This window comes from Protopterus annectens, chromosome 6.part0, assembly GCF_019279795.1.
Source record: "Protopterus annectens isolate FY-2018-M chromosome 6.part0, PAN1.0, whole genome shotgun sequence".
NCBI classification, from domain to species: Eukaryota; Metazoa; Chordata; order Ceratodontiformes; family Protopteridae; genus Protopterus; species Protopterus annectens.
In genome coordinates, this window is record NC_056737.1 from 1738539235 (window position 1) to 1738564836 (window position 25602).

Genomic DNA, 25602 nt, shown 5'->3' on the forward strand with positions numbered 1-25602 from the left:
CCTGTTCAGAGGCGATCTGTGCCTGACGTATAAAGCCATGTCCAACCAGGAATTAATGGACATGCTGCACCTCAGAAAATCCAAATCCCATCGAGCTACGCGCTCGAGAGACTTGAACCTCAGCACTGAAATAAATAGGACATGCTGGGGGGACAGATTCATAACCCAGAGGCTCCCTTCACTCTGGAATAAAATCCCAGTCCAGGTTGGGCAGAGTCTCTCATTGACTCTCTTCAAGAGGAAACTTGATGAGTGGATGGGAGATCGTAGGTTTACCCTGGGTATCACTTCTGTGTCACTGTTAGACAGAGGCATAGCAAAATAAATTTAAAATGGGTGGCGAAAGCCAAACACATTCTGGCTAGGCTTATAAATGCCCTAGGGCAGATAGCCTAGTATGAACCTATGAACCTATGAAAGCAGTCCTCACCTTGGAAGATGCAGACATCTGTGCAGTCATGGAGACCTGGTTCAAGGCTGTGGAGAGCACCCCAACCATACCAGGTTACACCTCCTTCCACATGTTCAGACCACAAACTGAAGGGATGAAAAACTAAAGGAGGCGGAGTATCAATATTCAATAAAGATAAATACACCTCTAGATTGATTAAACAGTATGATTACCTGGAGAACTTCAGGTGCAATTAACTGTTGGTAGGATACCTATTCAACTCATTGACAGATACAGGACCTTTTCCATGAATCAGGAAACCCACTTTGCCTATTTGGATCTACTTGAGTCTATCAAGATACATCCAAACACCATGGTGTTGGGTGACTTTAACTACCCATCCATTGACTGAGTAAATTATTTGTGCTCAAACTCACTTGCCCAAAGGTTCTACGACTTCATTAACTCCAGTGCCCTGGACCAGCCAGATGACACCCCCACAAAAGGTGCCAACATCCTGGATCTGAGGCTTGCCAATATGGGGGAACCACTGTAGCACCCCCACTTTGAGGTATTTCCTGGTGAGATCTGACCACAAATCAGTCTCATTCGAAGTAACTATCACACCTGATCCCCATAGCAGCAGCTAACCTCACTGTGAAAGTAGCAGACTCCAAATCCAACGTCAGACCAGTGACAAGTGGAGTACCACAGGGTTCAGTCCTGGGTCCTCTCCTGTTTGGTATCTACTTTTCTGAATTACAGGCTAACACAGAAGGTCTTTGGCTAATGAAGTTCGCAGATGACTGCAAACTAGGAGCCATAATTGAAACTCCTAACGATGTGGACATCCTACAAAAGGGCCTCACAGACAGATGCCTGATGTCAAAGCCATAGCCTCAAGCTCAATGCCAAAAAGTGCACGGTCATCCCCTTTGGTAAAAACTCTGTACCCATGAACTACAACATTGGCGGTAGTATACTTAACACCGAAAGTGTGATGAGACCTTGGGACACAGGTGGACAGTAGTCTCTCCTTTGATAATCACATCGCTACAGTAGTCAGGAAACCCTTCTACGCCAGAGACTTCCCATACTCTGGAATAAACTACCTATCTATATCAAACAAAGCTCCTCATTAGTACTCTTCAAGAAAAATCTTGATGATTGGATGGGAAATAGGAAATTCACCCCGGGGATCACTTCTGTGGCTCTGCTCGACAGTGGCACAGGAAAATAATTTTCTTGGGTGGCAAAAGCCAGGGTACCTTTTTGACTGGGCTTGTATAGGCCCTACGGCCGATAGCCTAGTACCTACCTATGAACCTATGAACCTAAATAACTTCTCCAAAGCATATTATAACCTCTCACGAGATGATATAAATAGCTTTGATGCATCTCCCCCCACTCAGATGGAACTGGCAACTATGCAGAGTTCTACACCAATGCTTTATACAAACACTTGTATAACTGCATTGGCTTGGCCATACCTGATAGGACCAAAACAAGCTCATCAAGGAAGAGCAAACCTGCCTGGTGGACAACTGCCATTAACCGGCTTTACAATAAGAGGAAGAAATTGCTGTCTAAGAGTAAGAGGGAGTGAGTCCTAAACTTTAAACATTCTCTCCTGAGCTTAGACAAGCAAATAAGACTTCTTGTGAAGTCCTTCAAAGCAAACTAAGAATCCAAATTAGCTTCCTCAACTAAGGACAACCATAAGACGTTCTTTAGTTCAATGGCAGAAAAGCCTATCCTCTCTACTTCCTCTATCCATAGGGGTTCCACAAGGTTTTATTCTGGGTCTCCTACTATTCTCCATTTTCATCAGTGACCTGAATATTGCCAGTCCTGACACCAACATCATCCAATATGCAGATGACTCACTTATCTGCTCTGCATCTTCAATGTCTGAACTGCAATTACCCAGATCACTTTTACTTCAATTGAAAACTGGCTCATTAAAAACGGCCTAATATTAAATCCTAAAAAAACCAAGTTGTTACTGTTTACCCCCACCCGTAACATCAAGCCACTTCCAACCAGTAGTATCACTTCCAGCAATGGCACATTAATTGCCCCTGACTCCCACACTAAACTGCTGGGAGTGGAAATTGATAACAACCTAAAATATGACCTGCATGTAAATCAGATAATTAAAAATACACATAAGAAACTGGGCTGCCTTTACAGGAATCAAGCCTTCTTATCCCATACTGTCAAAGCTACCATTGCTCACTTTCATCTCCTTTCAACTCTATTGTATGCATCCCCCATCCTAACTAACCTAGCCAAGTCTGAACTAAACAAACTTTCTGCATGCTATAATAAAACTGCGAGATTTGCCACTAGATTAGCCAATCGAACCCATCACTGTTTCTCTCAAACAGCTTGACTGGCTGGAATTTCCCCACTTCCTCCGCTACAACCAACTTATATTTGCTCATAAAATACTAAATCAACCAGACAAGGTACCACCACTAAAAAACGTAATTATGCCTCAAACCACCTCAAGACCGCTCCGATCAAGTGACAAGCTTCTACTTAAGGCCCCCAAAGCAAATAACTCAGCTGGGGATTCTTTATTTTCTACTCATGTTGCTAAATCATGGAATACTCTCCCATCAGCCTTAACTCTTGAATCCTCTCATACAGCTTTCAAAAATCTGTTAAGTCACACTTAATGGATCACTGGATCTGCCTCTGCTCATCCCCTGGCTGATCCTGCTTCCTCCTCACTTACACTGCCAGTAACATTGTTTACCTACCTTCAACTACCCTACTATTGATACTAATCTTTACCATGTTAACTAGCCAGGAAATATACCTAAGATGCTTTATGTATCTCCATATATCCTAATATGGCTTATACTGTATAATAATCCTAAACTAATTGTTATTTCATGTACAACTGTATGCCGGTATATGTTATTATTTCAATGTATGTAATTATTTCATGTATAGCTGCATCTCAATGCATGTTTACTATGTGCTGATGTTATTTGTGTGCCTTATCTTGTTATATGTATGCCTAGTTATAGGTTCATACTAGGCTATCTGCCCTAGGGCATTTATAAGCCTAGCCAGAGTGTGTTTGGCTTTCGCTACCCATTTTTAATTAATTTTGCTATGCCCTTTTTTGAGGTTAGTATACTGCGCCTCTGTCTAACAGTGACACAGAAGTGATACCCGGGGTAAACCTACGATCCCCCATCCACTCATCAAGATTCCTCTTGGAGAGTCAATGAGGGACTCTGCCTAACCTGGACTGGGATTTTATTCCAGAGTGAAGGGAGCCTCTGGGTTATGAATCTGTCCCCCCAGCATGTCCTATTTATTTCAGTGCTGAGGTTCAAGTCTCTTGATTGCGTAGCTCGATGGGATTTGGATTTTCTGAGGTGCAGCATGTCCATTAATTCCGGGTTGGACATGGCTTTATACGTCAGGCACAGATCGCCTCTGAGCAGGCAGTATGCCACTGAGTAGAGCTGGAGTTTCTTTAATCAGGCAGTATATGGCATCTGTTTGAGCCCTTTGATCCTCTTGGTGAGGTACTTTTGGGGTCTTTCCAGTTGCTGCAGGTGTCTGGTAAGGTACATCCCAAAAGGGGCATTGTACTCAATTATGGGCCTGATGAGGGATGAAAGAGGCACGATGACCTCCCCTGATCTAGATGTGAATCCCTTCATGATTAGGTGGGCTATATAAAATGTTTTTCTAACCACTTTGGCCACGTGGTTGTCAAATGAGAGATTGCTATCAACTTGGGTCCCGAGGTCCCTAATTACTTCTTCCATACTTAATGGATTACCACTTATGTGGTAATTTGTGGGCACTTTGTTTTTGCCAAAGGGGATGACTATACACTTTTTGGCGTTTAGCTTGGGGCCATGACTTTGGCACCAGTTATCTGTTTCTATGAGGCCCTTTTGGAGGATGCTTGTGTCGGCTGGAGAGTCGATTATGGCACCCAGTTTGCAGTCATCTGCGAACTTGGTCAGCCACAGTCCTTCCGTGTTGGCCTGTACCTCTGAGAAATATATACCGAACAAGAGAGGTCTCAGGACTGAGCCTTGTGGGACTCCACTTGTAACTGGTTTGGAGTCTGACATGGCTCCAGCAATTCTAACCATGTGGGTTCTGTCCTTGAGCCAGTTTGCAACCCATCTAGTGACATAGGGGTTTACATTTAAGCTGGTGAGCTTATCTATAATGCCCAAGTGGGGTATTGTATCGAAGGCTTTTGCGAGGTCCAGGTAGGCTGTGTGGACCACCTTCCCCTCGTCAATGGCCTTGGTGACTGTTTCAAAGAAATCGACCAGGTTTAAGAGGCAGGATCTGCCCTTAACAAAGCCGAACTGGGTAGGAGCCAGTGTCTGTAGGTCCCCAATATCTTTATTTATAAGGTTCATGATGATCCTTTCCATAGCTTTGCAGACCAAGCTAGTCAGGCTTATGGGGCGATAGCTTCCAGGATCTGTTGAGGCACCACCTTTGTGGAGAGGGATCACCATTACTGTACGCCACTCTATGGGTACATATCCTGTAGTAAGGCTGAGATTGAACAGTAGTTTTATGTTTGGGTTTAGCTCTTCTTGGAGTTCATGTAGGACGCAGCCCGGGACACCGTCTGGTCCCATTGATGTTGTGGTTTTTGCTTTGGAGAGGGAGGCTCTTACCTGAGCATCTGAGATGTCAGGGGGGCAGCACTCTGCTGGGATAGATATTTGCCCTTTTGGTGGGGAGGGGGGGGAGTTTGCGCTGAACCTGTCAGCTAGGATGTTGGCAATGTCTGTGGGTTCGGTGTATTTTTTGTCATTTTGGACTAATTCTGAGCATATCTGGGAATTCCCACCCAGGTTCCAAACATAACTAAAGAAAGCCTTGTGATTATCCTTAGTGTCCTGTGCAATTTTTTTTTCAAAGCTGGCCTTAGACGATTTTATGAGTGCCCATAGTTATTTGCTAATACTGATCAGAGATGCCTTCCCTTTTTGGGATTTTGCTCTATCATGACTTGTCAACTGGAGCTTTTCTTCCCGGGCCTCCGCTGAAAATGGACATGTATCCAGTCAGACTTTCCTGGTTAACAAATGCAAAATAAATAAATAGTTACACCCTTAACCTAAAAGGAAAGGCGCAGATTTGTGCCAAACTGGTAGTTAGTGACACCACATATACTGAGCCTGTGGACATAGCTAACCTGTTGGCTGACAGGTTCTGTGAAAACATCACTCCCCTCCCCACCACACGTACCCTATGACATTCCTACCACCTGTCTCCTACCTTATATCTATAAAGAGCAGGTCGTAAATGGCCTCTCTAAGGCCAAAAACACAGCATTTATGGGACCTAATCACATCCCAGGCTGCATCCTACATGGGCTCAAACAAGAATTAACAGCACCATTGGGTACTCTTTTCAATCATAGTCTAAGCACCGGCTTCATCCCAGCTGAATGAAAAATGGCCACCATTATTCCCTTGCACAAAGGTGGTGCTTCCACATACCCCAGGAACAATAGCCTGACTAGCCTCATCTGCAAGGCCATGGAGCAAATCATCATGGACCTTATCAACAAAGATATAGGTAATCTCCAAACACTTGACCCTACTCAGTTTGGATTTGTCAAAGGAAGATCAGGACTGTTAAACATGATAGACTTCTTTGAGGCAGTCACCAAGGCCCTGGATGAGGGGAAATCTGTGCGTATAACCTACACAGACTTGGTCAAGGCTTTTGACACTATCCTCCACTCGGGCATCATTGACAAACTCACCCAGCTAGGTATCAACCCTTATATCGTTAGATGGGTCACTAACTGGCTCACTAAAAGAACTCATATACTCAAAATAAAGGAATTCACCTCCAACAGCAGACCTGTAACCAGTGGTGTTCCACAGGGATCAGTCCTGGGACCTCTACTGTTTGGAATCTATTTCTCCGAAGTACAAGCAAAACCTAATGGTCTGTGGCTGACAAAGTTTGCTGATGACTGTAAACAGGGAGCAGTCACAGAAACTCCAAGTGATGTCAACATCCTACAAGAGGATGATTGGTGCCAAAGTCATGCCCTTAAACTCAATGCAACAAAAAAAAAATGCATCATCCATTTCGGTAAGAGCAATATTCCTGCTACCTACTACATCAATAGCAACACCTTAAGTACCCACTCAGTGGTGAGAGACCTGGCTACACAGGTTGACAGCAACCTTACCTTTGACCACATCTCCACAGTGGTAAGACGGGCATTCTATATTGCTCATAAGTAAGGGCATTGCCTCCATAAAAAAAAAAGTTATAACCTCCCTGTACTCTTCCCGCAACAGGCCAATAATTGAGTACAATGCCACTCTTGGTATGTACATTTCCAAAAACCTGCAGCAATTGGAGAGACCGCAAAGGTTCCTTACAATAAAAATTTAAGGTGTTCAACATCTGTCCTATGTGGATCATCTGAAATCACAGTCACTTTTATTTGCTTCATACAGACTACTCCAAGGCGATTTCTGCCTTGCATATAAGGCAATCTCTGACCTTGCTTTATTGGGAATGTTGCATATCCTCAAGTCAAATGGTACACGGGTTACTTGCTCTAAAGACCTTAACCTGTTATGTGACATTAATAGGACCTGCTGAAGGGACAGATTTGTCTTCCAGAGGTTACCACACCTTTGGAACAGACTCCCACTTCATGTCAAACAGAGCACCTCATTGGCCCTCTTCAAACGCTATCTGGATAATTGGATGGGTAACTGTAAATTCACCCCTTGGGTTCTACCTGTGTCCCTCCTGGACAGGGGCAATAGGTGCTGATTGTGGAAATAAGGCTGGAACTTGGATAGGCTTGTAAAGGCCCAAGGGCCATTAGCCTAGTAACTTCCTATGATCCTATGAAGTAAGGTACATACATTCTCAGCATCTGCAATACCTCGCAACTAAACCTACTAGCCAAATCCCAACACGGTTTCAAACCCTACCATAGTACCACTACTGCACTTCTCAGCTTTACCAATACCATAACCCAATACAGAAATAAAGGGAAAATAGTTTCATCAGTCATTCTCAACATGTCCAAGGCCTTTGACACAGTTTCCCATTGCAAGCTTTTGACAGTGCTCAAAAACCTAAAGCTCAGCCCTTTTGCTCTCTCCTTATTCCAAAGTTACCTAACAGGCCGACAGCAGGAAGTAAGGTGGCTACAAGACCTCTCCCCCCTAGTCCCAGTCACACTTGGTGTCCCACAGGGTTCAGGACTTGGCCCCCTTCTTTTCAGTATCTTTACTAATGGCCTCAGTACTGCCACTCCACTAGCTTCCATAATCCAATACACTGATGACTCTGCACTTATATGTGCAGCATCTACAACCCAACAACTTCAAGACATAACTCAAAAACCCTTTACTGAAATTGAATCATGGTTGTCCAACTCAAAGCTCATACTCAATCCCAACAAAACCAAACCCATGATCTTTCAACCCACCAGAACCACAGACAGCCCTCCCGCCTTCTGTATCACTGCTTTGGATAATACAAAGATTTCACCCAAACCACAAACTAAACTACTGGGAGTTCTAAATGACAAAGTAAGATTCAATTTACATGCATTACAAAAAATTAAGAAAATGCATAAAAATGGGAACTCTATACAGAAATAAAAAATATTCTAACAGACAGTTCTAGAGTAGCCATTGCCAGTACCCACCTCTATCAACTCTCCTCTATGCCCTACCCATTCATACCAACCTTAAAATGACAGACTTAGACAAACTAGAAACATGCTATAATAAAACAGCAAAATTTGCCACAAACTCTTCTCATAGGACACACCACTGCCTTCCTCCAAGAAAATTCTCCTGGTTAGAACTCCCACATCTCCTAACTTACAATCAGTTAACCATGACTCATAAACTACTCAATCAGCCTGATAAAATCCCTGCTCTTTTAACATAGTCCAACCTTATTCCAACAAACTTACGCTTTGTTCAACAAATAAATATCTATTGCAAGTCACCAAATCTACAAACACGGCAGGGGGCTCTCTATACTCATGCCATGTAGCAAAAATCTGTAATATACTTCCTCACTCTATTATAACCACTAGCAACTCAACTCATTTAAAAAAACAACTCAAAAATGATTTGTCAGACACATGGCTCTGTACATGTAATAGTCCAGGCTAACAGCAAAAATCTCTTCTTCAAAAAACTATCACACAAACATGCTATTATCTTACACATACATCCATCCTACTATGCTTCAAATATCTAGTACCTATCTTGCCCTTATATATAAAAAACAGATCAGTAACATTCCAGCAATATTTATATCAAAGCCCCTCTCCTCCTCAACCTTTCCCATTCAGACCTCCCTCATCTTCCTACATTTCTCTCTCTCCTCATTTTCATTTCATCTTCACTCCCTCCTACCTTAACATAACTAAACACAAAGTGTGTGTAGTGTAATCCCTACTTTACTAGTCCCGGATTTTTTTTATAAACATGGCTTTATAACTTTTAGTTATGTACTTACCATAACTTCGGATGTATGGGATCCATCTCGCCTACATTCATAACTGATGGGCTCAGAGCCGATCCATCGGCTCCGACTCGGCCAACTAGTTCACTAGAACGAAGTCTCTTATTGGCTGGGCTACTCCCTATCCCAGGATACACTACACCTGCTTCTCCAGATCTTGTTTGTTTGCTTTCATACATACATGCAAACACAGAAAAAATAGTAGTCACTACAACCAACTAAAGTTCTTCAAGAGAAGATCTCCAAATGGAATTACATCTCCTCTAAATCCCAATGGAAGGGGGAAGGAGGGTGGGTACGTATGAATGTAGGCGAGATGGATCCCATACATCCGAAGTTATGGTAAGTACATAACTAAAAGATGTAATGGGATCCTATCTCGCCTACATTCATAACTGATGGGACAGCGTCCCTAGCACCTAAATCCCGGGTGGCTCATTGGAAAACACTCCTGAGAACTGTGGAACCAAAGGAAGCCCTGCCTCGAGACACCACATCCAATTTGTAATGAGAAATGAAAGTGTGCGGAGAAGTCCAGATAGCCGCAGCACAAATATCATCTATTGATAATTTGGAGTGAAAAGCTACAGAAGTAGCTATTGCCCTGGTAGAATGAGCCTTGACTGGAAAGGGAAGCTCTTTGTTAGCCTGTGAATAAATGAAAGAGATACAATCTTTAATCCATTTAGCTATGGAGGTTTTAGCTACTGGTTGACCCAATTTGTTTATTGCAAAGGAAACAAATAGTTGATTTGATTTCCACGTCTGAGCGGTTCTATTCAAATAAAAACGCAGTTGTCTATGGACGTCTAATTGATGAAAGATATATTCTGCGTTATTAGAGAACTCTGGAAAAAATACAGGGAGCTCTATAGTTTGTTGAATACAGAAAGAAGCTACCTTTGGTAAAAAGGAGGGATTTAATTTCAAGGACACTATGTTTGTGAAAAATCAAATAGGGAGGATCAGAACAAAGAGCTTGAAGTTCTGAAACCCGCCTGGCCGAAGTTATGGCCACTAAAAAGGCCGTTTTCCAGGACAGAAATTTCAAATCGCAGGTAGCAGCTGGTTCGAAAGGGCGGGCAGTTAAGGCAGCAAGAACCATATTTAGGTCCCAAGTGGGGACAGGGTGAGATATTGGAGGCCTAAGGAGCCATGCTCCTTTAAGGAAAGCCTTACAAAGTTTGTGAGACATCAATGAAGGTTCAAAAGAATCATGAAAATTAGAGATAGCCGCTAGCTGAACCTTAATCGTGGAAACTGAAGAGCCCAACTGAAAAAGAGAGGCCAAGAAATTCAGAACCTCCGATACTGGGGCAGTAAGGGGGGTCTATACCTCATTGCTGAGCCCAGAAGGCGAACCTTTTCCACTTGCTGGAATAAAGTTTGACAGTGGAAGGTTTATGAGAAGAAGACAATATGTGGATCACCTCCGGAGAAAGGGAATTGTCTCGGACTAAGGATGGAAGTGGAGTAACCATGCCGCCAACTTCAATGACCTGAGAGACGGGTGAAGTCGTCCTGACTGATGAGTCAACAGGTCTGGCACTGGGTCCAAAAACCATGGACCTTCTATCGCATGCCTCTGTAGGAAAGGAAACCAAACTTGACGAGGCCAGTGCAGGGCAATCAAAATCATCTTGCTCTCCAGGTAAATGGCCTTCTGTATCACCCTCGGTAGGAGGGGAACCGGAGGGAAGGCATAAAGAAGACCGGGGGGCCAAATGTGGGTCAGAGCGTCCCTGGGAATCTGTCCCTGGGAGGGGAGCAGTGTGAAGAACTCTCTGCACTTCGCATTGTGGGGGCTGGCAAACAGGTCGCAGCAAGGGCGGCCCCATTTGGCGAAGATTTTCGCAGCCACTCTCTGGTTGAGGGACCACTCGTGGGGTAGCAGAATGGTCCTGCTTAATCTGTCCGCAATCACATTGGATTTCCCCGGTATGTGCGTTGCCATTAGAAAGCGGTTGGTAGCTACCGCCCAGTGCCAAAGTCTCATGGCTTCTCTGCACAGTGGGTAAGACCTGGTTCCACCTTGCTTGTTTATATACCAAACCACCGACATGTTGTCGGATAGGATAGCAATCGGACCTTGCGGGAGAGCGTGATGGAGAGCTTGAAGTACCAAAAGAACCGCTCTCATCTCCAGGATATTGATATGCAAATGCATTTCCTGGATTTGCCATGTGCCTTGGACCGACCTGTCCAGGTAATGACCCCCCCACCCTATCTGGGAGGTGTCCGTGGTCACAGTGGCAACAGGGGGTTGAGGAATAAAGGGTCGCCCCTGGTTGAGATTGGATTGGAGGAGCCACCAACGCAGATCCCGACTGCAACTCTCCGTGATCATGACTAAATGGTTCAAGGGGAGTTCCTGATAGGACCATTGAACCGATAGGAGCCATTGCAAAATTCGCATGTGAAGTCTGGCTAAGGGGACTAAGAGTATAGTTGACGCCATCGAGCCCAACAGTTGTAGAATCAGATGGGCCGGAGCTCTTGATAGGGGGAGACAGGATTTGACTTGGTTTTGCAGAACCTGAATTCTTGCTGCCGGTAAGAAGGCGCATCCTTTTTGTATCTAAGTCTGCGCCTATAAAAGTAATACGCTGAGATGGCTGTAGTACAGATTTTTGCCAATTGAACGTAATCCCCAAGAAACGGCCCAAGGTGAACGTGGCATTGAGCGCCTGAAATAGTAGATGCTTGGAGGTGGCAGTAAGGAGCCAGTCGTCCAGATATGGAAACACTTGGAATCCTAGACTCCTCAGGTGAGCAGTCACCACTGCCAGACACTTGGTGAACACCCTGGGGGCTGTGGTGAGACCAAAGGGCAGTGCTCGGAATTGGAAATGACTGACTCCGAGGCGGAAGCGTAAGTGTCTCCTGGACTCTTGAGCTATCAGAATGTGATAGTAAGCGTCCTGGAGATCTATGGAGCACATCCATGCATCTTTCTCCAGCAATGGAAGAATGGATTGAAGGGTGACCATTCGGAATTTGGACTTTTCCACAAAACGATTCAATGAACTGAGGTCCAAAATGGGCCTGAAGTCCCCTGAATTTTTTGCAACAAAAATAATCTTGAGTAAGTTCCTGATCCGATCTGGTCGGTGGGGACAGGCTGGATGGCTCCTTTTTCTAGCAGCTTTGAAACCTCTATTGCTGCCTGATCCCGCTGACTGGGTGGCACGTCCGGGATTTCCCTTAAGGAAAGGGGGGGCTTGTTGAAGGGAATGAGATAGCCTCCGGTAATAATCCGAAGCACCCACTGATCGCTTGTTATAGATTCCCAAGCTTGTGGGTGCTCTGCAAACCGACCCCCGACTGGCTCCGGAGCTGCACAGTCGGGCAACAACTCAGGAACGCTGGTTGTAGGAAGAACCACCAAAGGAATCGCGGTCTCCAGAATTACGGGGGCCTCTGCCGCCTCTGGGGCGGCGTCTTCCTGAATCCCCCCCCCCCCACCTCTGGAGGGGGAATCACTGGGTGGAGTAGGGAAAGACCTCTGAGATTTTCTGAACCACATTTTCCCTCCTCTCTGGACCTTGGGGTAAGGCCTAGAAGGAGCGGAAAAGCGGGCCCCAACGGCAGTCAAGGTCTTGCCCTCCTGCTCGCACCGAGTTAGTGTGTCCTTCACCTTGGGTCCAAACAAAGATGACCCATCAAAGGGGGCGTCAGCGAAGGAAGACTTGAAGGCCTCCGCAAATGAACACAAGCATAACCAGGCGTGTCTCCTGAGGGCAACGCCTGTTCCCGCTGCTCTACTCTCCCCTTCGGCCGCATACGAAATGAGCTTCATGGACGAGTTTACGATGGAGAACAAGGTAGTCATCTGGGCGCCAACAGTAGGGGCTAGCGCCTCAGGTAGATTACCAGTGAGGGAGTCACTTAGCTCTTTAAGGAGGTCCCTTTGGAGCCTGGTAAAATGACATAAATAGTTCAGCGACCATAAGGTAAAGGCCGCTGAAGACAGGGTACGCTTCCCGTACCTATCCATGCTCCTGGAATCCTTATTAGGAGGGTGGATAGACGTTGAAGCCTCTGCCACGTCCTGCTGTGTGGCAGAAGCCACCACCATAGCATCTACGGGACACCTTTGTCAGAAATTCCTTCTGGGGGGGGGCTGAAAGAAACTTATTAGGTCTCGCAGGCACCGGTTCCACAGAATCAGGGTGTTCCCACGCCCTTCGAGAAACCAAATCAAGGAGTTCATCGAAGGGCGGAGACACCCAGGAGGTGGAGGGCTGGGCCCCGAAGGCCTTGAGGAAGACTGACTCCTCAGCTGAAGGGGTTTTGGCCTGCCAATCTCCTCTCTGTCTCAGAATCTCCAGGATATCTGAGAAAGAGATATCATCCGAAGATGATTTGGGGGACCCTTCCGCATCATCGAGGTCAGTATCCGATGTAACGGACTCATCTTGGGAGTCCACGTGCTTCCTCTTGCACAATTTCTTCCGTGGGGGCTCATCCAAAGCAGTTTCGGACGGACCCCCTGGAAGAAGGGAACCCCCGATGGGGGTATCCTCAGGCCCTGGGGCCCCGCTGCCAGGGGACTGCAACACAGCAGAAGCACCAGTCTCCAGGTCTAAGGACGGTGAGGTAGAAGCCTGCTGAGCCGGCAAGGGCATGGCCAGCGCGCTCCTCATGGCCTCAAAGGCCGGACCTCCAGACTCCATGGAGATCACTGGTCTAGAGGCCACGATGGCACTGGGAATTCCAGCAGCCGATGCTCCGAGGGGAAGACTAGGCACCGAGGCACCCAGCCCCAAAGTGTTCCCATCGGGCCCGGCTGAGGAAGTCCCAGTACCAAACCCTGAACCCGAGGACAGGGTAGGAACCATAGTCGGTGCCGACAGACCTCGAAGGGGTCTCGGTTCCGACCGTATGGCTCCGCATTGCTCCACCATCACCGTCTCCAACGGCTCCGAAGAGGTTGGAGGAGGAATCGAATGTTTCGGAGGGGGGATCGGCTCCGAAGCCAACTGGGCTGGAGCCGAGACCATTTGAGCAAAAACTGGAGACTGGAAAAGCCTCTGTATCACCCTATCCAGATCCGAATCAGACAGTTTCGAAGATTTAGAGGAGGTAGACAGACGAGAAGACTTTCCTCTCGGCTCCGAGAGTGTAGGGGACCGGCTCCGAGAAGGCTCCAACACCATCAGCGCTGGTTCCACCACAGCATGGACCACCATCGGCGCCGAAGGAGCTTTCTTTGGAGCCGAGGGGGAAGAGTCTGAGCTGCACACCTCCACCGGCTCCGAAACCATTGGAACCGATGGAGGTGATTCGCCTCTCGATACTCCAACCTGCGGCTCCGAAACTAATGGAGCCGAGGAAAGAGGCATCGAGGCAGGCCCTTCGACCCTCGGCCCCGAAGTCAGTGGAGCCGAGGAAGAAGAGGTCGACTTTTGCTTTTTAGCAGTCGGTTCCGACGGACTTGTCGGAGCCGACGATCTTTTCTTTTTAGAGGTAACAGGAGAATCTAAAGCCTCCTCAAAAGAGGGCTTAATAAGACCCTTCAAGATCAGTTTATTTTTGCGCTCTTGAAGAACCCTAGAGGAGAAAGCATGACATACACTACATGTCTCCTGTAGATGTTTAGGTCCCAAACAATACACGCATATCGAATGACTGTCTGTAATAGACATTTTGTAATTGCACCGAGTGCATTTTTTAAATCCTGACTTCTGCTCTTTGGACATATTGAACAGTATGAAAAGCAGTCTAATATGAAAAGGTTAGCGCCAACTGTAGAGCGCGAGAAACAAGGCACGAGCTCTTGAGAGGGAATTTACTTCACAAGAGAACACAGTAAACACACACAGCACCACAAAAACAACGGGCAAAAGCCCTCTAATTTAAACAGGCTTTGCCCGAAGAAAAAATAATAACACAAACTCTCAAAAGTAGGGCAAAGGCCCTCTAACTTAAACGGGCCTTGCCCGACAGCGAAATAAAGTACCAGTAAATCACTTCACACACAAAAAAGTTATCAAACACACAATTGACAGTGAGTAGCTGTTAAAACAGCTGTTTTTATCAATATTCAGAAGAAAAACCCCAAGGTCAAAGACCAGTAAAAGGTAAAAGAAACCACTTAGCTCCAGCCAAGTCGAGACCACGTCCAGCTTGTAAAGCGGCAAACGAGATCTGGGGAAGCAGGTGTAGTGCATCCTGGGATAGGGAGTAGCCCAGCCAATAAAAGACTTCATTCTAGTGAACTAGTTGGCCGAGTCGGAGCCGATGGATCGGCTCCGAGCCCATCAGTTATGAATGTAGGTGAGATAGGATCCCATTACATCTAATATTAAATATTCTTCTGTCAAATGCACACCATATGTACAATAGTTACCTTTAGATTAATCTTTAACCTAATATCGAACTATATTGTTAAAATTACCATGTAAATCTTTTCCAACTCCATCCATTTCTTAGTTATTGTATCATTATTCCTGTCATGGCTTTACCAGTGTATAAAAAATCTCACTAGGTCTATGTTTTTATGCATTTATTTACTATGATGGAACCTTCCTTCCTGGGCCTCCACTGAAAACAGGTTCTGCCCAGCTGGACTTTCCCAGTAAACAAATGTAAAATAAATAAAAATAGATAAAATAAATAAAGAAATATGGAATTGTTAGAACTTTTTAATGGGTTGGCAGCTGATAAGGATGATATTCAACTGTTTGCTGATATTGGGGAAGTTGGGCCAGGTGTGAACGAAATGGCCAATGATACGTCTACTTTGTGTGCAAACGTATTTACTAAGTTAAGAGAAGCGATGAAAAATCTGTGATCTAATGTATGGCATTTTAAATTGTTTAAGGCTTACAAAGCCAGAGGATTAACCCCAAAAGGGCTACGTATACGTTCACAACCTTTAGTAAAGCATGGTGATACCTTGTTGAAAGAGTGGGCGGCAGCTCAACAGGCAGCGTCTATGACATTTGTAAATTTTAACATCATTTAATGAATGTAGTATAGCCAAATCTGTCTGAGGTTTCTAAATTATGTGAAGAAGCAAAATCATCTGAAAAACATAGTTCATTCAGAGAACATTTTCTTAAGCTGACTAAAGAATTAGTGACTGTTGAAAAAGAACTGAAAGAACGCAAGATCAGAAAATTTCATAGACATCTTCAAGATTATACTAATGGCAAGCCATTTACTACATTGAAAGCTGTTAAGTTTTCTAATAATGAACATAGGTGTACGCAGAGTAAAAGAAAAAGGAAAAAAAATCTGGGACTCAGACAAACACTAGCTGAGGATTTGTCCTCCGCTTTAAATACAAATGCTGAGTTTGTACAGACATCCCCAGCAGCGAAGAAAAGAAATGTTAGTAACTGTTTGGGATTAGAAGAAGAGCTGGTCGCAAATACAAAAGAAATTCTGTCTCTAGAAACAATACTACATCTGTTAGTTCCGAAGTAGAGACTAACTATAATGTACACAATATTTCTTCTGTTCAATTAACAAGTACCGAGGCAGATTTCTTGAATAAAGGGTTGAATTTTGTACCTAGCTATTTTGTATCTGAAGAAGTTTTCGTAAATTATATTGTGACATTCTGTAGGCAGCTAAATCTCAAGGTATTTTTTCATAACAATACAATAATTAGAGACACTACTAATAGTGAGTTCAGGTTTAGACAGTCTAATTTTATGCCCCCAGTTAATAAGTATGTTGCAACCTTTCAACAGCAAGTACTGCATTTCAGTTTTAAATCTAGTACTGATACGCCTAAAAATAATTTGTTTAAGGCACAGCAACAAGCTTTAACCAGTCTAAGAAAGAAAAAAAGACGTGGTTTGGGACTGGACAATGTATTTGGCAAAAGCCCAGAAACGACTTTCAGACCATCATTTTTATCAGAAGATGGTGTTAGATCCTACCCCTAAATTTAAGATGGACATAGAAAATTTTTTGCAGTTAGCTGTGGAAGAAGGTATCATTACAAAGGTATCATTACAAAGGCTAGAGTGTTTCATTTGATGATCCAGGACCCTACACAACAATATCTTTATATGCTTCCTAAAATTCATAAAGGGTTCACTCATCCACCAGGCAGGCCAATAGTATCAGGTAAGGGGTCATTAACAGAACCTCTATCTGAGTATTTAACAAAGTATTTAAAACCTTTATTAAAGGGGATATGCTCTAGGATTCTCTAGGATACCACTAAATTTTTGAACATTATACAAGATAAGCAGCTGAAACAGGGGTGATATATGTGTATGCTAGATGTATCAGCCCTTTATACTAATATACCACATTAGGCTTGATTGTTGGCATTGGGGTATTGGGGCAATCGGATACCTCTATATAGTCCAGGATTTAATACTTTTTCTTCTTTGTTTGAAAGAACATGTACTGACAAAAATACTTTTACTCCCATCTATGCAGACTTGTTCATGGGATATGTAGAGGAGCAAACATTTAGAACTCTAGTCATAATCTATTTTTGGAGGCAACTGATATTTGGTGTAGGTACCGGGATGGCTATTGGATGGTTTGGAAGTCAGATATGACATATCTGACTGAATTTGTAAAATATCTCAATGAAAGGCTGATGGTACATCAGAGAGTAGTGCAAGTCGTAAACATCCTCATTTTAATGCTTTACTGCGTGCCACAAGTTGTCACCCAAGACACATTATTTGTAATGTACCCAAATGGCAGTTCTTAAGGATTTGCAGAATTTGTTCTTCTGATACAGAATTGGTTAAACAACAGTATGATTTGAGTGATATATATTGTAAAAGGGGATATAGAAAGCATGATGTTTTAAAGGTATGTGATTTGACTAAGGATTTAAATAGAGCCCAACTATTAAGTTACCAAAGCAAAAAGCTTTGGATAATACATTAAGAATGATCACCAGTTTTGGACAAAATACCCCTCTCTTTAGGAACATTATACAAAAGCAATGGGATATACTTTTGTCAAACAACACATTGAGTGAGATTATACCATCTAGATGTTTATTTTCCTATCATAGAGGTGAAACATTGGGTAATATATTTAGTCATTACAAAAAAAAAACTTATCTGAATGAGGAACAAACTACTATTAGGGGTGAAATTTTTAAAGGTTGCCAACCACGTGGACACTGTTCCATGTGTACATTTGTGGGTAAAACTAACAATTTATGACTAAAAATACCCCAAATATATGGGATATATGGGATATGTAGTTCTGATTGGATAATCTATCTTGTTACATGCACTTGTTCTGTATTTTATGGACAGACATCATGTTTCTTCAGGATTCGTATCACAGAATATATGAGTGATATTAGAAATAAACGCATGTCAAATGCTTTATATGAACATACTTTAAAACATTCCACCGCCAAATTTACATTTATTGTAAAAGATAAAATTTCATATAACAGGGACAATAAATCTGGATGACATGGCATTTTGAATAAAAAAAGAGCAAGCTTGGATTATTAGGCTAGGTGGATTGTTCTCACCGGATTAAAAGTAGTCAATGGGAACTGGGTGTGCATGGTTTAAATTTGCACTGTAATGAAGTTATCTCATAACACTGATGAAGGCAGTTGATGCCAAAACTGGTCTGTTTTATATCTCATCTTTGGATGAGTTAGTGATACAGCAATAAAATAATGAATTTTTACATCCATGACCTTGTTGTGTGCCAGCGTTTTTAATTTGGATTCTATGCTTTTTGGCCATTGCCCTTTGCCATACGTGTAGAAGTTTGCTTTTGGATTCTGCTCTGGTTTCCTCCCACATTTCAAAGACATGCAGTAGGTGGATCAGAGTCTCTAAATTTTCCGTAGATGTGAGTATGCACATGTATGATACTAATGAAAGATAAAGAAAGACCTGGCAACCTACTTCCACCTTTCCTTTGTCTTATAAACTCTGTAGATAACAGTGGCTTTCTAGAACTCACTCTAGGAGTCAGCTGTGACTTGTAACAGAGAGAGAGAGAAAGACAGTGACTGTCCTAGAACTCACTCTCGGAGTCAGCTGTGACTTGTAAGAGAGTGAGAGAGAGAGAGAGTGAAAGACCAAATACAGCCTGTGGCTTTTGTTGGTAGATTCAGCTGCCGAGTAGTCCTAACACCATAGTTCAAGCCCTGCAGTCCTGCAGCTACAACATTTGAACTCAAATGTGAATATTAAATGGAGTGACTGAGATATTCAATCCTTTTGTCCCAGCCATTATTATGCTTTTAGCCATCTTGGCTAAGTAAGACAGTCCTACATTTTTGAAATGAGTTTGCTGCTATGAAATAATTATGACTTCGCAAAAAGTTGCATGTGATGCCAAAAGTAATTAAACACAATGCAGAACATAACTCTGGAGGGCTGTATGCCTAGAAACTATGACTAATTAACAAAGAAATAAGGGACACTACAAATCAGAATCACACGTATCAGAAGGAATTAACAAATTAGAAGACGAGCAGTCCAAACATGATTTCCAAAGCTTTTGCAGGGTGATTTATTCAGGTGTAAATGTCAGGTTCAGCAACTGAACTTTAGTACTTAAAACACTGATGCACTACATTATAAAACACTGATGCACTAAATTATGATGCTGTAACACTTAATCCAACAGGAGATGCAAACTCGATACTTTAATACTTACCAAGCTGACTTGTTTTACTGGAATTTGCATTGCAGTGGCCCATACTGCCTTTTCCAGGATTTCTGTCTATTTTTGGAACTTCCGGTCTTGCTGGAGTTTCAGGTAAGCAGCTATTACTGTTGCTTACAGAATTTTCAGTCACATCTGCCTTTTCTGATTTCCACTCAGCTTTTGTTGATTCTGGAATAACGAGCGATACATCCATGCTCACACTTTGGCTTTTATCTGTTTAAGAACATAATAATTTGATAGACAGCTTGGCACAAAACAGGAAACCATAACCATATGCAGCCAACAGTAAATATTTAGAAGTAAACTGGTGTTTGCCTTAGCTACTCAAAGTCTTGTGTGGTTTTTCAATGCATCAGTCCTTCTTGGACAATCAAAACTTTCTAATGGCTACATGTAGCTGCAGTTGCCATCAGACTTATTTCACATGACAGGTAGTGCTGGTCCACAACTAAACTATTTCATATCTCTGGAGTCTCTGAAAGATGGTGTGTACCCTCAATTAAACAATAAGGTATAGCTAAAGCCTATGCTAAAGTTCTAGCTGACCAACTACTTAAGGATATAAAATAACAATAGGGTCCTGCAAAATGCTATACTACTACCTGAACTGATTGATCTGAAAAACATAAACCTCGTAAATATCTTACTGCAATTATATTTTTTCAGTTTTTCTATGCCTGCTTTTTTATTATTTTACTAAGCTGTGAATGATGAAAAGGATAACTAGTCCAATGGTCCAGTTGACTGAGAATCCTAGATAATACATTTGATCGTACAGTAAGGTTATAATTAATAAAATAAAAATAAATACAATAAATTTATTAATACAAAATAAAATAATGACACTATAATCAGAATTTATTGGTGGTTTAATTTTATCTGAGTATTTTAATTATAATATCTGATTCATTATCGAGTGCCAGATTTAAGGTTACTAAACTTTGAGTAGCATTAAATATCGAACACTAATGTGGGATTCTGTGATTTGTTATATCAAGGGGATTTTTCTTTTTCTCCAAGAAACTGTGACCTCTAAATTGATAATTATAAATTCCAAAGTTCCAAAGAGTGTAGGGATGCAAGAGGGCTTCCACCTCTGCAAAAAAAAAAATGTTTTTAATGGTCCTAAAATCTTGACTGTGGACTGCAGTTGAGTGACTTTGATAGACTATGATCAATGTTCTGTGACTTGATGACAGTTCAGTATGAGTTTCATTAGGGGCTTCTATACAGATAATCAATATTATAAGTTATCAGACAATTACACTTTTATCATCCACATATCTTTTTTACATTTTCTAATCTTCATTGTATTTTGCCAGTACAAAAGAATGTGTGCATGTGGGAGGTTCTTCCTGAAAATGATCAAATTAAAGTTTCAATGTGTTCTCCTCCTGTACATTTCAGAAATGAATTTGAATAGTTTTTTTAAGACAGTAAACTTTTCTTTACCATTCCTGTTTTCGGTTATAAGTTTTGTTTCACTTTGAAATAATGACTGTATAACGGCTGAGCTCAGATAAATGTATTTACTACTTGAATGCGACACTACTAATATTATATGGATGCTCTGACACCACACAACATTTTTACATCTTGACACTGAGTGACTGAATAGTCAGGAAAGACTGGAGATCCTAAAAGTGGTTAACATGGTGCTATAGAGAGCGTTTTCAATAATTAGTCAATAGTTATAATGAAAATCATAAACATAAGTTAATATTTTCTTTTTGTAAAGAAAAGATACTCCATTTTCATTGTTTGCTTTTTCATGCTCAACTGATAGAGACGTGGACAAATTTTTTGAACTGTACATAAACTTGTACGACAACTTCAAGAACGAAGATTATTCTCACCATCACCCCAAATAGTGCATGCTCCTGGACAGCATATCATTTCAATAGTGGAAAAAAGTCTGAAACAATAGACTTAAAGAGTAAACAAATTTAGCTAACCAGACAGATCCATTTACACAACTTATGATTATTAAACCATGGTAAATATGACAAGGATGCATCTCATTATACAAAATAAATAAAGACGTTATGTATTCACCATAACATTCTATGTGAGTTGTTCATCTCACCTTCATTCTTACAAATGGGTTTGGAGCCAATCCTCGGCTCTGAGTCGGCCAACTACAAAGCTCAAGGTCTTCAGACAGCTCGAGGCCAAATCCCTATCCCATGATGCACCTTGAGTTACCTCAGATCTTGTTTGCTGCCTCTAATAATACCATATGCCATTCTGTCACTTTTTAAGGTAAAAACCATAGGAAAGACAAAGCAACCATGATAAAACATGAATCTTGCTCCTCGAAAAAAACCTAGAGGGGGTAGGAGGGTGGGAAATAAGAATGAAGGCGAGATGAACAATTCACGTGGAATGTTATGGTGAGTACATAACTTCTTTATGTGAAGTTGTTCTGTCTCGCCATTCATTCTTACAGATGGATAGCGTCCCAAGCACCATCTTTCTCGGGTGGCTCAAGGGAGTATGTTTCTCAGGACAGTAGAACCAAAGGAGGCCCTGTCGACTTTGTAATGAGTGATGAAAATATGAGGCTTTGACCAACTGGCTGCTGCACATATATTGTCTATTGGTAGCCTAGCTGAAAATGCAGAAGATGTGGACACAGCTCTGGTTGAATGAGCCTTAATTTTGTGTTGTAGAGGTAAACTGACAATGGAGTAAGTGAAAGTGATGCAATCAGATAACCATTTTGATAAGAGTTGTTTTTGCCAGAGGCATGCCTTTTCTAGAATCTGAAAAGGAAACAAAAAATTGTTCAGATCTTCTGAATTCTTTGGTTCTATCTAGGTAAAATCTGAGTTGTCTGTGAATACCAAGTTTGTGCAGCATATATTCCAAATTGTTGGTGTGTTTAGGGAAAAACACTTGTAAATCTATAGTTTGGTTAAGGTTAGCTTCAGTACAAACTTTAGGTAAAATGAAGGATTTGTATGCAATGAAACTCTGTCAGCATGAAAAACCAAATACGGAGGTTTTATGGACAAGGCTTGTAGTTTTGAGACTCTTCGAGCAGACACGATGGCTACTAAAAAGATAGTCTTCCAATACAAAAATTTCAAATTGCATGAAGAAGCTGGCTCAAACGGTGGGAGAATAATGCGTGAGCATAAAATTTAGGTTCCAGCGGGTATAAGGGGATTTAACTGGTGGTCTAAGATGGAAAGTCCCTTTGAGAAAGACTTTGGATAGCTTGTGTGACATGTTAAAGCCTTCAGTACCAAGATGAAAATTAGAGATGGGCAGCAAGCTGAAACGAATTGTAGCTGCCGCTGCTCCTTTGTTGAAGAGCATAGTCAAAAATTCTAATATAGAGGAAACAGACGTTTGGTAAGGGTCAATGTTATTCTGAGAAGCCCATATGGAAAATCTCTTCCATTTGCTGAGGTACAACTTCCTAGTAGAGGATTTATGAGAAGATATTAAGATATGTTGCATTTCGTTTGAGAGGTTATGGAATCTGGCTATGCTGGGAATTGGAGGAGCCAAGCTATCAATTTTAGGGACTGAAGGGAGGGATGAAGAGTCTCCAATGAGTGCATCAGAAGGTCCGGAACTGGGTCCAGAATCCAAGGCTCTTCCAACAGATGAGGTCGAAGGAAGGGGAACCAAATCTGACGAGGCCAATGAGGGGCTATTAGAATGATGGTCCTTCCCAGGGCTTTGGCTTTCTGTAATACTTTGGGTATCAGGGGAATTAGTGGGAATGCATAAAGGAGACCCAGAGGACAATCGTGTACGAGTGCGTCCCTTGGGGAATATGCTGGAGGGGGAATCATGGCAAAGTACCTTCTGCATTTTGTATTCATGGGGATGCAAAGAGATCGCAGCAAGGCTGGCCCCATTTGCGGAATATTCTATTTCTTTTTTGAGGGACCATTCGTGAGGCAACAAAATTGTCCTGCTCAGTTTGTCTGCAATCACGTTGGATTTCCCCGGGATGTGCGTTGCTATCAGAAAGTGCTGGGTAGATGTAGCCCACTGCCATACTCTTAGGGCCTCTCAACAAAGGGGATAGGACCTGGTTCCTTCTTGTTTGTTCAAGTACCAGATCACAGACATGTTGTCTGTCTGAATTGCAATTGTCCCCAGAGGAAGACAGTCCTGAAAGTACTGCAATGCCAAGAGTACCGCTCTCATCTCCAGGACATTGATATGCAGATCTGTCTTTTGTTCGGTCCATGTGCCTTGGGCTGTTCTTCCCTGAAAATGCCCCCCCCACCCGATCAGGGAAGCATCCATGGTCACTGTTGCTGACACTGAGGGTAGGATAAAAGGACAACCTATCGTTACTTGGAGAGAGGTCAACCACCACCAAAGATCCTTTTTGCATTTGTTTGTTAGAATAATGAGATGCGATACTGGGAGCTCTTGATAAGACCATTGCGTGAAAAGAAACCATTGTAGAATCCATATGTGCATATGACGCAATTGAATTGCTTTTACTGCAGCTGCCATTGTCCCCAACAGCTTTAGCACTTCTGAGGCTGGCACCTTGTCTCTGGATATGACATTCAGAATTTGCTGACAAAGTACTGCTATCCTTTCTGATGGAAGCTTTAAAGTGGTGGTGGTGGTGGTGCCCAATTCTGCTCCAATAAAAACTATATGTTGCAATGGTGACAAGGCAGAATTTTTCTGAGTTTATGCTAATTCCCAGTTGATTGCAACGAGTAAGTGTGGTGTCCCTCACTTGTATAAGCTTGGTGGAGGTGGTGAGGAGCCAGTTGTCTAAGTACAGAAACACCTGGAATCCCAAATGCCTCAGGTGAGTCGTGACCACTACCATACATTTTGTGAGCACTCTGGGGGCTGTAGGGAGACCAAGGAGCAGGGCTTGAAACTGGTAATGATTGGCAGGCAGAAGCGCAGATGATCTGGCCATTTTTATGTGGTAGTACGCATCCTGGAGATCTATCAAGCACATCCAACTGTCTCTCCCTAAGAAGGGAAGTATCAACTGTAGCGTGACCATCCGGAACTTCTTCTTGACAGATCTGTTTAGTCTGCTGAGGTCCAAAATAGGTCTCCAGTCCCCTGTCTTTTTTGGAACTAAAAAGACTCTTAAGTTCCGGATCCTATCTGGTGTGCTGGGACTGGTTAGATGACTCTTTTTTTCTAGCAATTTTTGGACCTCTACTGTTGCTTGTTCCCTGTAACTGGGTGGAATGTCCAGGATTTTTGTTATCAATGGGGGAGGAGTGGTGAAGGGAATAAAATATCCTCTGGAAATTATGCTTTGTACCCAGTTGTCATTTGTTATTTTTAGCCAGGCGTCTGGATGCAAACCAACCCCCCAACTGCCTTCCAGAGTAGGAAAGTCAGGGCTCCTTTCAGGAGCGCTGGTAGGGCTTCCCAAAGAATTGGTCCCTGTCGCCCAGATTTTGCGGACCCCCTCTGTTGCGAGGGTGGCGTCTTCCATTATTGCCCCCTCCTCTGCCCCTGGAGGGGGGGTTCACCACGTGTGTCCAGAAAGGCTCCTTGGGCTTTACAGAACCACATCTTTCCTCCCTTTTGACCCTTGGGGTAGGGTCTAGTAGGGGTGGAAAGATGGACTCTGATGGCAGACAGAGTCTTTCCTTCCTGCTCACACCTGGTCAGAGTTTCCTTAACTTTGGGCCCGAAAAGAGACAAGCCACCAAAAGGTGTTGACAAAGGATGACAAAGTGCTCTGCAAAGGAACATAAGCGCATCCAGGAGTGTCTCCTAAGAGCAATTCCTGTACCCACTGCCCTAATCGTTTCATCAGCTGCATATGAAATCAGACGCATAGAAGAGTTCACTATGGAATTAAGGGTAGCAAGCTGGGATGCAACCTTGTCTGAAGCTCCCTCAGCTACCATACGCTGTAGAGCATCTCCAAGCTCTTTTAGGAGGTCTCTTTGCAGTCTTCTGAAATGTGTAAGGTAGTTCAGTGAACACATGGCAAAAGTCACTGAACTAAAGATGCACTTCCCGTATCTATCCATGATACTAGAGTCTCTGTTAGGAGGATGGACAGAGGA

General features: G+C 43.0%; 1 protein-coding gene across 1 annotated transcript in view; it reads right to left on the minus strand.

The window, feature by feature from the left end:
• Nucleotides 1–25602, minus strand: part of ZFTA (zinc finger translocation associated) — a 460732-nt gene that overhangs the window by 162687 nt on the left and 272443 nt on the right. Inside the window, exon 6 of the mRNA XM_044075129.1 lies at nt 19556–19780. Within this exon, the coding sequence (XP_043931064.1) occupies nt 19556–19780 (225 nt within the window). The remainder of the gene's footprint in view (nt 1–19555; nt 19781–25602) is intronic.